Genomic DNA, 19,538 nt, shown 5'->3' with positions numbered 1-19,538 from the left:
GGATAACAAACGTATTAACCCCTTTACCTGCAATTCCACATCCAGGAATTTAGCCTACATGTATGCACAAAGACGTTTACTGCAGGACCATTTGTAACACTGAAAAATTACAATGCATTATAGTTGCACTCATGTTATGCAGCTGTTAAAAAGAATGAGATCCACCTACATGTACTAGTATGGCGACATCTCAAAGCTATATTAAGTGAAGGGGAAAAACAGAATCCCATTTGTTTAAAATAAAAAGTATATGAATATATAGAAGTGTATTTGTAGCTGCAAAGGAAAGGGTTTGGATATACACTAAAGTGTTAATAGTGGTTCCCTCAGGGGAAAAGAGTGTTGAAGGGACTAAATGGGGATATAGTCACTGGTGACACTATTTAGAGCTGCTCTGTGCTACTTTATCACAACAAACCTATGATCATGGGCTGCTTGTGTACTTATAAAAAAACTTAGGATCTATTTCTGGAAAGTAGACACTAAGCCAAAGTAGCCTTATTTTCTCATAGAATTAAAAGCAAACTCAATCACTGTTTTCTATTGAAAAAAAATTAAATAAATACTACTACATAAGGAACTCTCTCTAGTCACCACTTATGAATTGTGGTTAAAAGGAAAAGATTATGTCTTTAGGAGAAGAAAAAACACAAAAAAGAATAGATACATGTCCCTTTTTAAAAAGGAGTAGGAAAAATTAGGACTGTAACCTCCAATCTCCCTAAGGTAGGTCAAAAGGCTCTTTTAAAAGTTTTTTGAAAGGTACATATACTAAACCCGTTTGAGGTTGAAAGGAAAATAAGAGATTTCCTGCATTAAATAGTAACCCCAAGGTTTCCGTGTTAGGACCCAGGAAACTGGAGTAGAAAGGCCTCCCTTTTACCCCAGTTCAGTGCTCTGCGAGTCCCTCTCCTTCCGCTGCTCGTTCCCCTCACTGTAAGAGGTGTGACAGTGGCTGTGTTCCAGGCCAGTCCCAGAGTAGCCAGGCAGTCTGCCTCAGATCAGGCCAGGCAGGTGGGGCCCGGAGCTGGTGCAGCCAAGGTAAGCATGAGGGCTTTTCCTGCCGAGACCGGCAAGTTCAGCCCTCCTTATAGGTGGCATGCATCGAGTCAGTGAGTTCTGGCTGGACTGCAGGCATGCCTTGTGGTCCGGGACAGAGCGCTAACAATTTCTCTAGCATCCAAGTCACTTCTTTCCCTGACTGAGGGCTGTTTTTAAAAGACATGAATTTATTATTTGTATCCTACCTGTTTTCAAAGAGAATTTCAGGCATATTCCAAAGTCATATAGCACAAGATTGGTGAGTGAAAATTCATGTAGTCTTGTCGAGGGCAGTACTTGCAAAATTTTAAATGCATATACTGTTTGAACTAGTAATTCCTTAATGGAATTCTAAAGAAATACTTGCACATGTGCACAATAAATGTTTAACTATATAAATATGTTATATATGTAATATACATGATAGAGACCAAACTCACCTGCATTATTCTCTAGGGAGTAGAGGACTAGGAATGAGTTTTCACATTTTGCAGCACCCCATATAATTTTTTTAAATGTACCTATACATTTTATATCACTAAGTCTTAATAGGTTACTTTCTTTTTCAGAGAAGGAAGTATATCAAAAACTTCCATGTAACCATCACCCAGCTTCATCAGTTACGTACATTCAAAAGCTTCCGTTTTTAAAATAGTACATCATACCATTAAGAGCACAGGATTTGAGGTTAGACCAAACTGAGTTCCGGTCCTCACTCTGCCACTTACCAGCTATGTGACTTTGGGCAGGTCCTTTATCCCCTTTGAGCCCTTGGCTCCTCATTTATAAATCAGGCTAGTCACACGTCTTTCCTAGGGTTGTTGTGAAGAAGAGATGCAAACAGCAACAAAAAGCACTCTGCTGGTGCCAGGGGCAGCGTCTCACGAAAGGTGGCCAAGGCAGTGTATTTCATGGCCTCTTTCTCCAGGACCCCTGGGCTGAGGGCAGGCACACTGGGCAGGGCGAAGCCATGGAGCTAGACTGGAAAGTGCAGTGCCCGAAAAGAACACTCAGGTCAGAGCTGAGAGGAAAGGAGCTGGGGACCAGCCCTGAGAAAGCAACAAAGGGATTCAAGTGGAAGCAGTGAGGAAACCCAGGAGAGCAAGTCTTAGTACAAGGCCCAAGCCAAAAAGCAAGTGGAGTTATTTTTTACTATTGTAAGTGGCTAGCAACAAACAAAACTCATTGAACTCTTGGGCTAGAGTACTGTAGTGAGACATCTACCATCTCAGGTTGCCAGAGAGCAGAGGCAAGCCCACTCCAGAACTTTCCTGCTTCTCCTCCTTTCTGCCTTGACCCCCACCACTGCTATAGCAACAGGTTTTCCAGTAAACGCTGGAAAAACTCATCTCTCTTCCTCTATGGGAGATGCAGGGGGGTGGGGGACTAAGTATGAAGAAAGGTCCGACACACCGGCTCCAGCCAACCCGGAGCCTGATTTCCTTAGCAAGATTAGGATCTGGATCCAAGGAGTGGTTTTACCCAACCCCCGGCACTTAGCCCAAGATCTTCTGTCAGACAATTTCCCTCCGTGCAACTCCCTAGAGCAGGGCTTCTTCAGGTCTCTTCCCCAGTTGGCAGCTCATGCAAAGCTACTTGAAATAGTAACAGCTAAATCTGAATTAGTAAAGAACTCCAGTTATGGGTGGGCTCAAGCTAAGAAAGAGGCTCTGTGGGCCTCCTGGCTTATTTGGGCCCTGAGAACAGACTCCATTAACACTGGCTCCATTCTTACAGTTCAGTGCTGAATCCTGCCCTTCAAGGGATCACTAAGGGAGGGAGGCCAAACTCTCCCTCCGTCTCCCGAAACCAGCAGCCTCCATTCCTGCTTAGAGGAATACAGCAGGTAGGTTCAGAAACCATGTCACAGAGCATCATGGGGAAATGGAAGGCAGAATAGAGCCAGAGTCCTCATATACAATCCCAGCTCCGCCTTTTGCTAGTTGTGTGGCCTTGGGCAAGTCACTTCACCTCTTAAAGGCTAATACCAACTGGCTTGTTGAAAATTAAACAGATAACGCCTATAAAAGTGCTCAGCACATTGCCTACCCATTTCAAGGGCTCAATAAAGGATATGTATAATCATTATTCTTGCAGCCTTAGACAGAACACGGGTTTTGTAGACGGACAGACTGGGTTTGAGTCCTGGCTTGACCATTTACTGACCAGCATGGGATAGATTACTGAAGCTTTTTTAGTTTCATGTTCCTCAGCTGTAAAATGTGGCAGATAAATTACAGGGGGGAAAAAATCCTCCCTGCGCTTTCTGCCCCTTCCAATGTATACTCATCAATGACAACACACCAGAAAAGGAAAAAGCAGAGAAAACGCCCATGGCTTAGTTTGTCCACAAGCTATGGTGGAAGCTGAGGGAAAGATGAGAGAGGCAGCTACAGGCTCAGTGTGCCTGGGGAGTGGTGAGACAGTCATGGCCTGGTGTTCTAGTGAAAGTAGAAGCAAAACAAAATAACTGTTTATTTTTCCTTGAATGTGCTGCTGGTTACAGAACTTCATTCCCTTAATCAAACATCCCGGAGAACCGAAAAGCAAGAGACACATGACGAAATGGACAAAAGCTCCTAGACTTGTCGCAGGAGAACCTTGTGCAGCCAAGTGAACCCCTGGGTCTTCCTTTTCCCACCCCATCACTTCACCTTTTTGCAACCAAGTTCAAACTCAATCCCAACACAGAGTGTCACTGCAAATTGTTTATTAAAACACAAAGCAATGGACAGTGAAAAACATCTTTTTTTTTTCTTTTTTTTTTTTTTTTGGTGGGAGTAGGGTGGGGCATGGAAGGGGTAGGGACAGGTGGAGACAGCCCAGAAAGAAAGACAGCTCTATCCACCCCTACTGCTTTCCCGGGCCAGCCAGGTTCAAAGCCCCTCAATCACATCTCACTGTGCCGTTGTAAATGCATGTTGTGGCTACAAACATAGAGTTGGTTTCACCTCCGCAGGGAGAGGATGGGAATCTAGAGTAGGAGCTGCAAAGGGCTACTGAGAACTTGACACTATTCTCCAGTACTTGGTACAGAATAGAGCAGCCAGCCCACTGTGGAGAGGCGGGGCTGGCTCCCTGACAAGCCAGGTTAATGGTCAAAGAGGCTGCCCTGAGCTCCTCAGAACAGGCAGCTAGCTGGTCCTAGTGTGGGAGAACTTGGTAGAAGAGAAATCCGAGGAGGAAACTCACCCAGGGTCAAATTTCTTTTCATTCCCTGGATCATGACACACTAGGGAAGAGAGGAATCAAGAATGTCTCATTCCTGGTTTTGCCGTACCATCTCTCCCTGCCAATTCTCCCCTCCCACCTGGCACCTCAGCTCTCCTTTCCCGACAGCTGTCCTTTGAAAGGACGGAAAGCACAGTTCAGTTTGTTGTTGTTTTTTCTCATACTGAAGAAAAGCTCTGACGCTCAAAATCGGGGTGAGAATGGAGTTCTGCATTGCCTGGTGCTACGTGCCCCCGATCTCACAAGACTGGCGGGATGCAAGAAGTGCCAAGGCCCTCTCTGCCAACTCTAACAGGCACTACTGTTTCCCTGGCTGCCAACACAATCCTGGCTCCTTGCTTTTGTACTCCTGAGAGGAGACCCATCGCAAGAGATCTATCCGGCTCTTTTCCTGCCAACCCAGCCAGTCCCCATGTCATCTGCTCTTATCAAAATGATTTGGAGACCTAAAAGCAGGCTAGCCAAAAGGCAGCCAAGGAGGGACAAACAGATCAGCAGCAAGCCGCCCATGTACAAAGAAGAAAGAACCCCGCCCTCACTGGGCAGCTGACCCACAGGTGCCAATCTAGTCTTGTAACCTACGAGGAAATCTAGCCCTCTTGCCCCAGGAGAGGTCTCAATACCGAAAGAGCCCCAGCTCGGACTGAAAGGGAAAAATTACTCTGAGCTCTCTGAAGCTTGAACATTTTAAGGCTTCTTTGCAATTTTCTTAGAGCTCTTTGATACCTAATTATATCTTTCCATAGAAGAGAAGCAGATTTCTTCAGAGATGTCTGAACATATCCTGGGAGTTTCTGGTTCTGCTGCTCCACTGTCACTTAGCCTTATCCCAGGCTTCTTCCCCCAGGGCCACAGCAGGAGGCCCAAAGAATATCTCCCCACCCCCCTTCTTTTAAACAGGAGCATCTATTAGTCTCTCGCGCGGAAAGCTCACCTGCTCTCCTCAGGCCTCGTGGAAAGGCATGGAGGACAATATTACATGTTGCCACTTGATGCCATTAAGGCTCCTCAAGGCAAGACACTTGAATTAGGTCGGAGCCGGCCAGCCAAGGGGGGGGAGGGGAGAAGGGATGGGGAAGCAGCCCCGTGGCAGGGACTGAGAGACCCCTGCCCAGACCTGAATCTAGAGGGAATGCCCACCCTGGCTCAGAGCAGGAGAGGAAAAGGCACTGTGCTGACCAGGGTGGGTCCTTCCCCAAACCCTAGGGAGGGTAGAGAACCTGCTGATTCTTTCCCTGGGCTTCCCAAGGTGAGCCGTTTTCTAGGGAAAGGAATATAAGTGCTAGGAAAGGGAAAATACTGCTGCTGTTTTCTAACGTTCAACTGAGATTCTAGAAGCCATGGCCAGGCCTTCCCAGGAGAGGGTAGAAGCGGGATAAGAAGAGAAATTCCTTAAAACAGAAGCTTCTCCAAAAAGACAAAGAAGTCAAATCACAATCTGAAACTGGATTAAACAGTTGCCAGGCACAGAAAGGGGAAGGTAAACTTAACTCAAACTTTACCCCACCTTTTTAAAGTGACCTCTCCTGTGATCCCCAATCTCAGGCCAGGATCTCTTAGGCAAACAAGGAGAACATGAGAGTAAGATCACGCTCTCTCAAACCGACAGGTGGCCCTGCAGGGCCTAGGGTTCTCCTGGGAGTCGAACACCACTGACACTTGCAGAGGACCATCTTTCAAGTCACCAGAACTCAAGGTGTCCCCTGAGCAGCTTCTCCTCAACAGCAGAGATGTTTCAGAAAAAATTGGATCTGGTTTAGGGCACATGGGTCCCACAGGTTATTTCCTGGTACCATGTTTCAGTCAGCATGAGTGAAGCCCGAAAACGTCCCACTGGAGGCCAGCTGGCCCCTAGCCCCTCTACAGCACACACCTTTGTGTGGTCCACCCAGCAGCAACCGAAGCCACACTTCTGGCACAAGGAGTTTCACCTCGGCTATTGGCTTTGGCTTTGGCCAGCTGGGCTCAGGGGGATCTAGAAACCCTAGGACAGAGCATGGATCCAGTAGGAGAGCCCAGGCCTCTCCTTCCCCCCGACCAGTTGGCATCACCCCTCACTTCCCCAACCCCAGTCCAACTCCCTACGGTGCAGTCTCGCTGTCCTAGCACTAGCTCGAAATACAGGCATGGGAACGAACAGTGCAAAAAGCAAAGATGAACTACAGAGTAATTCTTGACGCACACAATACAAAAATAAAAATAAAGAGTGCCCCCTCCCACCCCTTACACCTAAAGTTCATGTACCTATATCATCTGGGAGGAGCCTCCCCGGCCCCACCCCACACACACACACAAAAAAAAGCTTTCAAGTTCAGCATCATGAGCCAACTGTAACCAGCCTTGGGCAGCTCGTGGGCTGGGCGGGCTTGGCTCCAGGGGACTCTACCCCAGCCCCCACCATACTTCTTCCTGTTTCCTCATTTCCCCTTCAGTTTTTGTGAGCCATAGAAAGATGTTCCTTCCTTTGGGACATAACCAAAGAGGAAAGTGCCCATCCCTAGCCCTGAGCTCCGGGGAAAAGGGTGGGCTTGGAAACAGCAGCAGAAGCAAAGCCACTTGGCTTTACAGTACCATTAGGAAATGGCCCCAGGAGCCACAGTTTCCTTCTGAGACTGAGTCACTGAAGGGATGGGGTGAGGTGAGGAAGTGGGGACCCCTCCTTCCTTAGACCCAAGCAAACTAACAAACAAGGCAGAATGGGGGCAGCAAGTCTTCCTTCCTCGTCTTGTCAACTGTATTGGCAGTGGCCTACAGCTTTGGGGAGTTGTGATGGAATGGGAACCGAAGCCACTGTCAGAAGCCCAATTAATAGTCAGGATGTCCACTGCCCCAGGCCGGTGGTCCCAGGATCAAGGCTACAGGATGTCCTCCTTTAAAGCAGGGAACTTTGTGTAGCACTCCAGAAAGTTCCTTGATTGCAGCCTCAGGCCACAGCTGTCCAGCTGCCTGACTCAATACCCTAGTACCGAGGCCTATGTCACAGCAAAAATAGAGGGCTACAACTCTCAAAGGACGAAACGCTGGCCTGGAGAAACTCTTTAAAAGTCAAAAGGACCTGAGCCCAAGGGCTACTTACTTTGTCATTTAATAAGCAGTTCAAATATATGGAGCTCTATAAAACATATCCAAAGACAAATTCTAAATTAAACATTCTAAAAATAATGGGCCTTGCCTGAGATTTTATCCTGCTCCGGCCCAAGCAGAAGCTAATCCTGCTGCCTTGCGTCTACAAAGTTCCTTGTAGCTGGGAAAAGGATGACAGTGACCAGAAAGCAGGGGAACAGGGAAGCTTCATTTCCTGCAGAGAATGTTCCAGGGAATTCAGGACAGACAGACAGACGTTAAGGTTGGCTTCAGCGCTGCCAGGACCAGGCTGACTGGAAATCTTTCGGCCAAGAACCCGACTGCTGCTTGGATGGGAAAATGAAAGGACAGAGAGACATACTAAGAAGATCAGGGAGCAGTGTCACCGGGCCAGATACGATCAGTCTAGTTCCTTGGGGCGGTTCTAGGCATAACCCAAAACCAGCTGAACTGTGACATAAAAGGACATAGGAATAAAGGAACATCATATACTAGACACTCTAAACAGTGGTCAGTCACTTAGTGGGGCTCAAGTCTCTGAGGTTGCTCTTAAGTTATGCTAACATAAGCCTTTTCCAATCCAAAGACCAGAAGAGACTCTTAAGGTCAAGTGTTCCGTTGCTTCAGGCTGGAAAGCATCCCTGTCCCCTGGCAGCAAGACCCTACAAAGGGGCCAGTAAAAGAACTGCTGGGTCAGGTCCTCCTGGCTGCTGGCTCACAGATCCAGGGAGGGAGGTACCATCAATGTGAGGTGGTAGACGATAAGACATTCAAGCAGAGGGAACCCCAAGTCCTCACGTCTCCTTCCCTTCTTGGCAATAATTGAGTGGGATGGTTGAGAGACAGAAGAGATTTCAAATGAGCCAGATTGGGGGGGGGAGGGGGGCTGGGGGAAGACAGGGAGGGAGTGAGAGGAAATCAAGTCCCCAACAGGCACTGAAATCAAAATGATTTGTTGTGGTAACAAGTCAGAGGCAACTTGAGAGGACCTGACATAAACTAATCGTCTTGGATACCAGACAGTCCTCTAACTGGCACATGTCAGGGAGACAAGCAATGACAAAGCTCAAACACTTAAGGTGGAACATCATTGGGCGAAAACCAGAAAGGCTTCCAAGTAAGAAGTATCTACTTTTCTTTCTTTTTCTAAATCCCCCTTACATTTTCATCTTTATCATACAAATTATACATCTTCACACATACTCTCAATCCCAGGACATCTGGAAATGTATCTGGACATAGAACTTCAGCACATACCCAACTCCCAGCGCTGGTCTTCTCAGGTAATAAGATGACATTTCTCCACTGTTAATTTCTAACCTAAAAAAAGGTATCTGCTCCGAGGTCCAAGTCCTTTCCACTAGGTATACAGACGAGGATCCTTGAACAGGAAGGACCCCGTTTACCCTACGTACCCTAGGGAGGAAGGAGATGGCTGGGGGCCAGCCACAAAGAGAGGTCTAGGACTGAAGCAGGTCTGGGACCAGGTGGTGGACGAGGGCTGCTCTCTACTCACTCTGCCTCTTTTGATCTCCTTTAATTATTTTGTGGCTTTGTTTGTTTCTTTGTTTTTGTGAATCACCGTGAAAACTACAGAAACCAAACCAACATGTTCAGTTTCTTTCCCACACCCCTCCACCCTGCGCAGGATGGTAATTTGTTCTCACAGCCGGCAGAGGCAGAAGAGGGTTGGGATGAAGACTCCGAAGGCCACCAGGATGGGGAACATGAGGCTGCTGTTGTCCGAGGCGTAGGGGTTGGGCGTCCGAGGGCCTGACTGCACCCGGTTCTTATTGGTCTGTCTTTTGAGATTAGACCCTTCCTCGTATTCTTCTTCTTCTTCCTCCTCTTCTTTCTTCTCCAGTCCTGGATGAGGCTGCAGCTTTGGTACATCTGACACAAGAAAGAGGACACCTTTGAAGAGCCACAGCATTTAAGGGAGACCCTTAAGAGTAGTAAATGAGCCACAGTAAAGAGACGCTATGACCTAACCAGGGTCCAAAGGAAGCAGCAGTTGTAGCAGAAATAGCTTCTGGCCTAGAAAACAGCTGATTCCTGCAAACCCTAGACTTCTTTACACTAAAAAGTAGTAAAAGCCCTGTGCACAGAGAGGGCCACTATCTCCCCTTCCTGTCCCACTTCTTCAGATCCCCGAGAGGACAGATTAGACAGGGACAGTGACCTGACACCCAAAACTTACCCTTTCAAATCCCTCCTCTTCCCTCCCGGAATCCCGCATTCCCTCTGATTCACAGAGCAGTTGAGGAAAAACTGATCCAAAGGGTTCTCAGCACACACTACCTCTCTGCTCTGTCTCCTTCTTAGGGACGGAGCTATAAATCTGTTTGGTGGCAAGACATTCTCCTGGATGCCATCACACCAGCATATGTGGGGGGGACATGTGTGTGGGGGACATCAAGACAACAGGATGAGATCCTCAGTGCATTCAGGATGAAATGGGAAAAGGCAGAGGTGGACTGGGGGAGAAAGGACACAAGCTTTCTCCACAAAAACCAGCCCGGGAAGCCAGCAGCCAGGATCATCTCAACCTTGAGAAAGAGACACAGCCTGAGGCTGGATCTCAAGGACCAGGAGACATTCATAAATGCACTTTTGTCCAGTGCAGTCTGGCAATGCTGGCATCTCTCGGAGCTACCAAAACACCAAAGAACTCCTCCTCCTCTTGCCTTTTTCTTTTTTTGCCCCCAGGAAATGGATGTCAAAGAAACAGAATCCAGGTCAAGGTTGAGGCAATTCCTAATGACTACACAGGCCAAGGCTCACCAATAGGCAGCACTATTACTTGCAGTTTACAGTGAAATGAAAGGAATTTGCCCCAAACCAAACAGCTGATTAAATGGCAGCAGCAAGATTGAAACACAGATCTCGCTCCAAAGCTTCGGGCTAGCACCCCACCACACTCATTCCCGGCCATCTGACTCTGGATTCCACAGTTCGGTTTTAAGTAATGGTGTTTTCAAAATAGTGAGCAGCTAAATGATCCCCCCAAGGGTTTCCTCAACCACACCCTTCAGCCCAAGTCAAAAAGTAGATTCAAAGCAACTTACCGTCCACCGTCCCAGCCATGATGTAGAGTGCGCAGACTTTGGGATTGTCATAGTACCCCTAGGGGATGGGAGACAGCTGTCAGCCCCCCGCGCAGCACACAGCCCCCCGCAGCCGTTCCTGTGAGCTCTGCCCCCGCTGTGAGGGCAAAGGCGGAGCATTACCTTGACGAACTCGATGTAGAGCTTGCCCGTGAAGGTGGACACCTCCCCCTGGACGCTCAGCTTCCCCTTCCTGATGCTCATAGGAATGATTTCATCATGAGCTGTGCTGTGCCCGACGCGATCGAAGATGTCCAAGTCCTTCACCACGACGTGGCCATTCAGCCGCACATCAAACACCTGCCAAGACGCAAAGAGGAGACAATGCTGAAACCATCGGCCTCACACAGCCCTTCCACACCTATCTGCCCGGCCTTCAAGTTCAAAAATGCCTTAAGAAATGACAGGGCTGGCTATACTCCAGAGGGGTAGAGTCCTTTACCTGAGCCAAAGCAAAGCCCGTTCCTTCACTGGCAAGAAGGCCTCATACTGGCCTTAGGGAACAGAGAAGACGAACAAAAAGCTCAACGTGAGGAGGAGGAAATTCACAGGAGGAGACAGGAAAAGAACAAGGCTAAAAACCAGAAGGTGCTGACAACCGAGAAGAGAGAGCCCACCAAGGGGGCCTTAAAGGGATCAGCGAGTTGCCAAGAACCAGGGTGTCCTGGGACTGCCTTCTGTCACCAACCCCATGGCAAGTGCAGCCTCGTGAGCAAGGGGACATCGCTTCCCTGGGGGCAAGAGGAATCTGGCTTTTCCTCAAAGCCCATCCGTTTCTCCCTTTGAGGAGGCTCGCACACGCTCTGGCCCATAGCAGAGGACTAGCCAAGAGTGACGATGGCCTACCGGTCAAGCGCCGGCCTGACCCAGCCTCACCTTCTGCTGGGACTGTGCAAAGTAGACCTCGGCGAATTTCAACACCAGCACGTAGTCCCCCTCCTCCCTGATGGGCACTTCATAGCCGAAGGTCTCCTCATTGTACCGCTCTGTCTGATAGAGGATCTGGTCCTCGGGGTTGGAACGCAGGATTGGTAGTTTCATGCCATAGTCGGAGGCTGGGTACAAAAGACAAAGAGAAACCACATCAGAAGAAAACATACGAGCAGAGACCCCAGAGCCACCAGAGGCATTTCCAGGGCAATGCTAATAACCCTCCCGTGGAAAGGGTCACCACCTCTGCACCTGGCCCCAAATAGACCAGACACAAAGGCAAGAATCCGACAGCCATTACCAAGCCAGAGTAAAATGAAAGAAACCAAATACTCATCACCCCAACAGCTCCTGTAACCCTAATAGCGGAACTTTTTGAAAGCACATTAAAATGACTTTTCTCAACTGTATGGAGAGTGATGGGAAGAGAACAAGTCTAACTCATTATTAGAACAAAGCCCTGCGTTACAGCTGCCTGGTTCCCTGTGAGGGAGAGCTTCAGAGAAACCTCATAAAACCAGGGGGATGGCCAGGAACTCTACTAGACAATTAAGTTCAAAGAATGTTTCGTTTTCTCATTCAGAAAAGCTCAGAGTCTAAAAAACAGGCTATCTGTTAGGAAAGTCGTTCTTCATTGTCTTTACCACAAATAAGATACCAGCTTTAGTTGCTTTTTGTAATTTTTCATTCATAAAGTTCCAAGGCTGGTAAAGAAAACCACGTTCATAAAAAGAAGGGCACGATGCTAATTTCCTTTAGGTCCAAGCACCTTTTCACAGACCCACAAAACTCAACCTTACCTACTCTCCTGAACATTCCCCCAGTTAAAACAAAAGAAAAAAAAAGTTCCTACTGTGTCACCAGCACCCAACACGGTCCCTGGTACATAAGGAGGCACTCAATATGACTTCCTGAATGAACAAATGGCAGACAAAGGAGGTGCCCATGAAGCAGTGAAGCCATGCTCTTCTCTCCAGAGCTACAACCATCCCAGGAGGGCAAGAAAATCTACCAAGGGCCTATTGGCACCTCTGGCTCCAGATGCCCTAGTCCTGGGGGAGCCACCTTTCCCATCTCACAGACTGACATTGAATAAGGCAGGGGATAGTAAAAAGATACTAACCTTGGGTCAGTATCAGCACAGCTGAAAACCTCTACTGACCCCAGCCCTCCCCCAACCTTGCTAGGAGATGAGACACTAGGTTTTTCTTCCCCCCACATAACAAACTAAGCCGGGGTCTTTCGTCAAATATAAGATACCAAACTCCAGCCCCAGAGATGAACAGTTATGCTTCATCCTTTGAAGAGTAGCGTCTCTGACCCCTTTATTCTATAAATAAAAGAGGCTTTCCAGTGCGCCATAAATCTACTTTCCAAACTATAGATTTCACAGTGATCTCAATACACAGGCCTAGTCTCTCCTCCAGCCTGGAATGAAGATTTCCAGACCACCTTCCCATCTGCCACAGTGATGCTGAAGACATGTGGCACCTAGGTCCTTTGGGAGACGTCCAAGGGAGACAGATGTCCAAGAGCGGCCATCCCTGGAGCTTTATCTTCTGAATCACCAAAACTCCAAGTGAGAAGATCTTTGATCTCCAAGGGAGATAAAAGAGTAACTGAGAGACTCAGAGGTTAAGGTCAAGCCCTCAAAAAAATAAGCATAACTGTTAACAGTTCCTGTAAGTGAACAGTAGCCAGGAGATCAGATGAACCCACGAGACAATGCAACAGGAAACTCATTGCACTTTTGTCTTCAGACTTTTTTTCTTCCTATTTCTCCTCGCGAAATCAAAGAAGGGTAGTTGAGTAGCACTACAAAGGATGTATGCTAACACACCCCGGCTCTTTCTCAGGCTCACACCATTACACTGGGGCATAAATCTATAAAGATTAAAAGACTGCTATTTTTCTTCCAACTGAGTTCTAAGAATTTCCTTCTTCCATGAGGACCGTGATCCTTACAAATTTGGAACATTAACTACCTTTGTTTTTTAAATGCACAGAAAATTTTGTGCGTGTTTGGGGAATCTGTTTTTTTCTTGCCGAGTAGAAAAAGTGACAAATTGACAGTAATGTAATTCTCTGGCAGTCTCAGTCCCACAACTAAGAAAACTCAGCCATGTGAACAAAAAGTACTTAACAACCTTGGAATTACCTTTAAATATTTTCCCTTTAAAACCCAAGTGGCTTTCCCAAGAGATTTGCCGCATGCAAGCTGAATTTTCCCAAGTCCCAAGAGATACGGCAGCAAAAGGGATTTTTCCTCCCTTTTGCCTTTATGTATTCACAGCTAAACAGATTTCTCTCAAGTACAGTGAGGTGTACACAGCACACTGCTGAAGTTGGCACAATATAGCTAAGACAGTAAGCCAGAAAGGAAGGGGGCCAAAAGGCCTACATTATGTCCGCTGTTTCCTAGCCCTGGACACTGGAGTAGCCAGGCTACTTGGAAAAGTCAGCCCAGGTTTTAGAGTAAGACAGGCGTGGATCTGAATCCTGGCTTTGCCACCTACTATGCGATTCAGAACAAGTTATTTTCTCTAAGTGTTTTCCCACCTGTAAAATGGGGATCTCATCTACCTAAATTCTCTGAGAACTTCTGCTACTTGGAGGGCATACAAATAAAGCCTGCATCTTTGGTTACAGCACTACAGGTGACAGTATGGGGACTGAATTCTAAACAAATCCCGGGGCCTTAAGCAAAGCAGAGGCCTCCCAGCTTTCAAGATTTTATCTCACCAAGGCCAAATCCTTCCCTAGCCAAAAGGAAGGCTGCCCCAAAAGGATCTTCCTTAGGCCTAAAGAATTAGTAATCTGATAGGCCCAGGCCCCTAGCCAGTTTTTTCCCCCTCCATGTTCTGACCTACTTTTAATTCCATGTAAAAGGTCATCAAGCAAGAAAAAGATAGAGACACTTTAACCTACTCTGGACAGGAGAGTTTTCCGATTTCTGTTACTGATTTCTAAAGCACGAGACGTTTATTAAGAAAGAAAGCAATGCTCAGAGAGATAAAGCGCGTTCTTAAAGGTAATACAAATGATTAGCAGGTATCTTTCTATGAAGAGGAAATAGCCTCTCCTAAACTCAAGCCAAGTGCTATGCCCTCAGGCCAAATAACCAGACCTTTTCCTCTTCAGAGTCAAGAGGAACCCAGAATGAGCAAGTTAAAAAGAACCCGGAATGACAAGCATGCCCAAATCCCCAACTGAGAGCTTCTGCATCCTTTTCTGTAATGGTACTTCCATCTGTTGAAGCACACAGGTTGAAAAGGCCTTTCTCAAATCGTCAGTATCTCCTATGAACACTAACTATTCTCAAGGCAGAAAATGAAATTCAATAAACATTATAAAGTGCCTCTGAAAGCAAAAGCCACTAAATGCCCTGGGCCACTCACAGTTACGCAAATGCTGAACTACAAAGACACTATAGAGAAACAGCAAGTTCAAAAGCAAGCCAAACCCTTATCTGGATTAACTTGGTAACAAATACCTGAATTCACTGGAAGACACACAGCTCCCTACGGCAATCAGTGTGAATAGCTACATGAGGCAAGGGTCTCCAAATAGCTGGCACACCCTTATCCAAACAGTGCCAGAGAAGGGAAGGCGGCGTGAACAGCTGTGCTTCCCTGGGTGGTGCCAATCCTTAGCACAGAAGAAACTAGAGCGCTGCCTCCTGAGAGTGGAAGCTTAATCACATCTTAGTCCCAGACCTAATGCCAGCAAAATGCTACTCTCAGGCACCCAAAAGAGCAATGTTGCAACAGGCTGGTCCAAGCTGCAAGTGAACCATCATCTTCCATTCTTGATTCTTGCGTTAATACTGCTGCCATTCCAGTATGATACTGTGGAGCAGGGAACCTCCGTTGTTAGAGTGTCCCCAAGGCCAGGGTCTGAGAAAGGACTCCAGCACACATGAGCTTTTGGTAGGTCCCATGTCATTCTACCTGCTACGATAAACTCCAAAAGAACTGCAACCATGAGCCAATAACCCACGGACAGGGAGGCTGGCTAAGTGGTGACCAGGCCAAAAAAAACAAACCTACACCAGCAAATTCAAACCAGGATTTCTGAATATGAGTAGCTGGGGACTAAACCTATGTGGTCTTAACTTCCTCCTCTGAACAATGGATCTAAAAGGATAACGTAACTATGTAAAGCCTGGTATCTATTAAATGAAAGGAACCATCTGCACGGTCCTCACCACAACTATCTCAAGAGGCAAAGTCCACAAACCGTCTCTAGTTTCCTCAAGGGCTTCCCCCACCCCCATGCCCGTGAAGAAAGAGGAAGGGTCCAGGATGGAGATAGTAGTGACCTCCTGCTATGAAGTCTGGCTTTGGCGGCAGTTACAGCTGCTAAACACCAGGGCCCTGACTCAGCTGAACCCAGGCTAGAGACCTACATGCCAGGGCTAAATAAATTCCAAGACAAACATAGAACTACAGAAAACAGCCCTGTGTCCCAACACCCTCACATGTATGGAAGCCATAAATCCCCTCGTATAACAAACTCCAGGACATTGCAATTCACTTCGAAGAATTAAGTTAAACCCTTTATAGTCAAGGCAAGAGCCAAATCTGGGCATCATGAAAAGAGTGCGAACAAGTCTGTCTCCTAGTTTTCCTGGAGATGGCATTTTGCCAATTTGGCAGCCTCTGAACCCAGCATACAGCATAAATCTCTTTCCAATACATGAAGCAAAAAACTCCTTCTTAAACCTGTTTTCCAATCTTACTTACAGAAGAAACAGTCTAGAGCAGATTTTCCCAAGGGTCTGGGGATGACCCACATCAGAAGCCCCTAGTGCAGAAACCTGGGTTTAATTTCTTAGGTCTGGGCTTTGCATTTTTAACCAGCTCCTCCAGCAATTCTTTCACTAACTTGGAGAACTGTGCAGCTCCGTAAAAACTACTGTTGCTCAATCAGTTAGGTCAAAACCATTTTTCCCTTAAGCTGGAATCATATCTCTCTGAACCAGTTGGGGTAGGTTCTGCACATACTCAGAATATTCAGATCTTACACACTGGCTGACCCGGCTGACACACCACTGGGCTCCAGTACAGGATGGCTTCAATATAACCATCCTCTGGGGGCGGCCTGCAGCTTCTACTTTTAAGCACTCATATTCCTCGCTCCAAAGGGGGGCTGGGGGGGGGAGGCTGCAATCAAACTTTCCTGGCCCATTCTCTCTTCGAAGATTCCTTTCTATTCTGGCCAAGAAACAAGCCCCAATCCTGCAGGAGTAAGGAAAGCGGCCGATGTCGGGGTCGGCAGGAATCTACCAGGAACTGACTTGGGCCAGGGACACCGACAACCTACAACCGTGAGGCCTCGTGGTGGCAATAGGCCACCCCCGTCTTTACTTTTTTCCAGCCGCGGTGGAGGCGAGGGGTTTAGAAAACGCAGTGTGCGAGGTCTAAATATAACTTCTCGCCAACTCTCTGCCTCAATGGCTCTTGGTAGCTTCCAGTCAGTGTCAGGCTCTGAGCTGTGACCGGATCCCCGAGGAAACTGCGGAGAGAAACTTCTCTCCAGAGACGTGGCCCCAGGGTGGAGGAAGGGGCTCGGGGCCCGCAGCCCTCGGCCGGCTGCGCCCGGCAAGGCAGGCCCAGTATCCCGCGGCTCCGTGAGGGTCTCTCACCTCGGCCCACCCGGCCTTCCAAAGGGTCCTTGCGAAAGTGGATCCCGTGCACGTCCACATGCGCCTCGCCGCCCGCGTTGACGGCCCAAATTACGCTCTCGGGCAGCCCGGCCCCCACAGAGCCGACCACGCCGAGCCCCGGCCCCGGGAGCGCCGGCAGTAGCAGCAGCAGCAGCAGTCGCAGGAGCTCCACGGTAGCTCCCTCAACCGCCCGGGCCCCCAGCATGGCGGCCACCACAGCGGGGGCAGCCTCCGCCGACCCTCGTCCTCAGCCGGCCTCCAGGCCGCCCCGGACTCAGAGAAACAGCGCCACCGGCCGCTCTGCCTCAGCTGCCGGGGACATGTCGCTCTCAGGCCTCCTTCTCAGCCACGGGTGCCGCCTCCCACCTCTGGAACAACCTACCCCGCCGCCCAGCTCCCGCCCACGACCCTGCAGCCAATCAGTGCCCGGCCCTCATTAATTACCCAACACCCTGCCGGGAGACGTCTGCCCATTGGCTGCCAGGAGCGGAGAGGGCGTGACTACTGACAGGCGCCGGCCCAACCGTCCCGCACGAGAGGGAGCGCGCGCAGAGGTTGGGAGTTCGGTTGAAGCGGCGATTCAATGCGGAAGTGCCGGGGTGCAGCGCCCAGCCGGCCCCGGAATCCCGCAGCTGAATAGGAAGGTGGCCTAGGGAGGAACGTTTAGGGTAGGGCGCACCGACACGTCGCCAGCACTTCCGGTGCTCCAGATCTTGGGACCAAATGGGCTCCGGAGGGGGCGTGGCCGATTTTCCCGCCCCCTCTTCCTTTCACTGGGAGAGGCATGAACGTAAGCGTTAGAGATGCAGTGGACACTCTTCCGACCTGAGATTCGGTCTTTTTACCGGCGTGAGGCAGAGAACCCATCGTCCCTTAGAGAGGCTAGGGCAATAGTCCTACGAGGACAAGACCCCGGCCCCCACTCCTTAGCGGGCTCCGGGCTGGTGGTAGCGTCCAGACAGCCGTCCAATCAGAAGGCTCCAACGCAGCGGAAACGCGTGGCCTTGTGGGGGAGGGGCTCAAGGCTACCCATGTCTCCATGGCGACGGCCTCGGGTTGGCCCCAGCGGGGGAGGGGGCGGAACCCGGGCTTCCCCCGCCCCGGTTAGGGGAGTCGTGGGCGGTGCCCAGTCTGGAGGTCCAGTCTGTTCAGCACAGACACAGTCCCGCCTCCCTGTCTGCTCTGTGACAGATCATCGATGCAGCGTTTTCTTACTTACAGTGGCGATCCCTGCGCTGTGGTCTCTGCCAGAACTCCTACTTTTCAGATACAGAAACTGAGGTCCAGAGAAGGACGGAGTGTTGCCTAAAGGGTCATACTGCAAGTTTAGGAATAGCCAAGGCAAAAACCCATTTATCTGTTTGTTCTACAAATATTTACAAAGCTCCTATTACCAGGGTTGTCAAATTTAAAAGACGAAATACAGGAAGGCTAATTAAGTTGAATTTCAGGTAAACAAATGGAACATACTTATACTAAAAAATAATTCATTGTCTAAAATTCAAATTTAACTGGGCTTTTTGCATTTGATCTGAAAACCCTCCCTACTAGGTACCAAGCAATGAGCTTTCTGCAGCTGTGAACAAAAACACACCAGGCACCCTGCATGAGAATCACAGTCCCATGACTCAAATTATTTAGTCAGAACAGTAATGATTGCTATAAAGGAACAAAATGGGGTACCGAAATGGAGAATATTGGCAGGAGGTTTCAGTGCACCAGACTTCCTTCCCCAGCTCCCAAGTTAAGACCTCATGAGAGTAACTTTTGGACTATCCCCTCCTGGTCCCACTTTTTTCCCCCTATTTTGCAAGGATCTGGACTTGCTTCCCCCCACAGCCATGTTTCTTCTCCCAGTGCCTCTCTGGGGCCCTGCATAGGGGTTTCTAATCCTTTTTTCTCTGTGAAAACCATCATCTTTGGAGGAACCTGACAAGTCAGCTTGCATAGCCCTCAGAACAGAGGTGATGGGGGCTTCCCACACCCACCCACCCAGGCAATTAACCTGCAGAGCCTACGTTCTAGCCACATACTACACTGCCTCCAGGAACTCACATTTATTTCATCCTCAAGGCAGCTTAGTACAGGAGAAAATTGTCACAAAAATGGGTTAAATCTATGGATGGGCCTCAAAAGGCCTTAACCTTAAGACTTCTCTAAGTCTGCCAGGTCCTTGGTCATTGGAGGAAGTGAACAAGATTCCTGGCTAGCCCCATCTGGGCTCTTCAGGTTCCATTCCTACCTGGGCTACCCTTGCATGGAGAAGATTTGCCCAGTTTTGAGATTCAGGTACTTGTCAATAAGGCTACCTCTTAGGTAACATGAAAGTTCTGAGAGCCTGGGATCTGAGTTAGACTGCCTAGGTTCCAAGCCCTGCTCCACCCTTTCCTCACTGTGTGGCCTTGGGCAAGTAATCTACCTCTCTGAGTTTCAGTTTCCTCAACTGTGAAAGACATAATAGTTTCTCCTTCAAACAC

The 19,538-nt window shown here is 48.6% G+C and overlaps 1 protein-coding gene across 1 annotated transcript; it reads right to left on the bottom strand.

The window, feature by feature from the left end:
- Positions 1–3,802: 3,802 nt before the first annotated feature.
- MLEC (malectin) lies at positions 3,803–17,439 on the bottom strand. Its single transcript, XM_033097513.1, has 5 exons — positions 17,041–17,439; positions 11,340–11,518; positions 10,587–10,763; positions 10,425–10,482; positions 3,803–9,249 (listed from the first exon to the last, which is right to left on the bottom strand). The coding sequence occupies exons 1-5, from the start codon at positions 17,264–17,266 to the stop codon at positions 9,020–9,022; spliced, it is 870 nt and encodes a 289-aa protein (XP_032953404.1). The 5' UTR covers positions 17,267–17,439; the 3' UTR covers positions 3,803–9,019.
- Between the last annotated feature and the right edge of the window lie 2,099 nt (positions 17,440–19,538).

Source organism: Rhinolophus ferrumequinum, chromosome 25 (assembly GCF_004115265.2).
Source record: "Rhinolophus ferrumequinum isolate MPI-CBG mRhiFer1 chromosome 25, mRhiFer1_v1.p, whole genome shotgun sequence".
In the NCBI taxonomy this organism is placed as follows: Eukaryota; Metazoa; Chordata; class Mammalia; order Chiroptera; family Rhinolophidae; genus Rhinolophus; species Rhinolophus ferrumequinum.
Note: the sequence above shows the minus strand (reverse complement) of the source record. Positions and strands in the feature narration are given on the sequence as shown.

What these genes read in the sequence shown, in the direction of transcription:
- MLEC (XM_033097513.1), bottom strand. Translation starts at nt 17,266, where the DNA reads ATGCTGGGGGCCCGGGCGGTTGAGGGAGCTACCGTGGAGCTCCTGCGA. An exon ending in GGAAGGCCGGGTGGGCCGAG is followed by an intron (nt 11,519 to 17,040) that starts GTGAGAGACCCT and finishes TTTTGTACCCAG; the next exon opens with CCTCCGACTATGGCATGAAA. An exon ending in CATGGCTGGGACGGTGGACG is followed by an intron (nt 9,250 to 10,424) that starts GTAAGTTGCTTT and finishes TTCTTGTGTCAG; the next exon opens with ATGTACCAAAGCTGCAGCCT.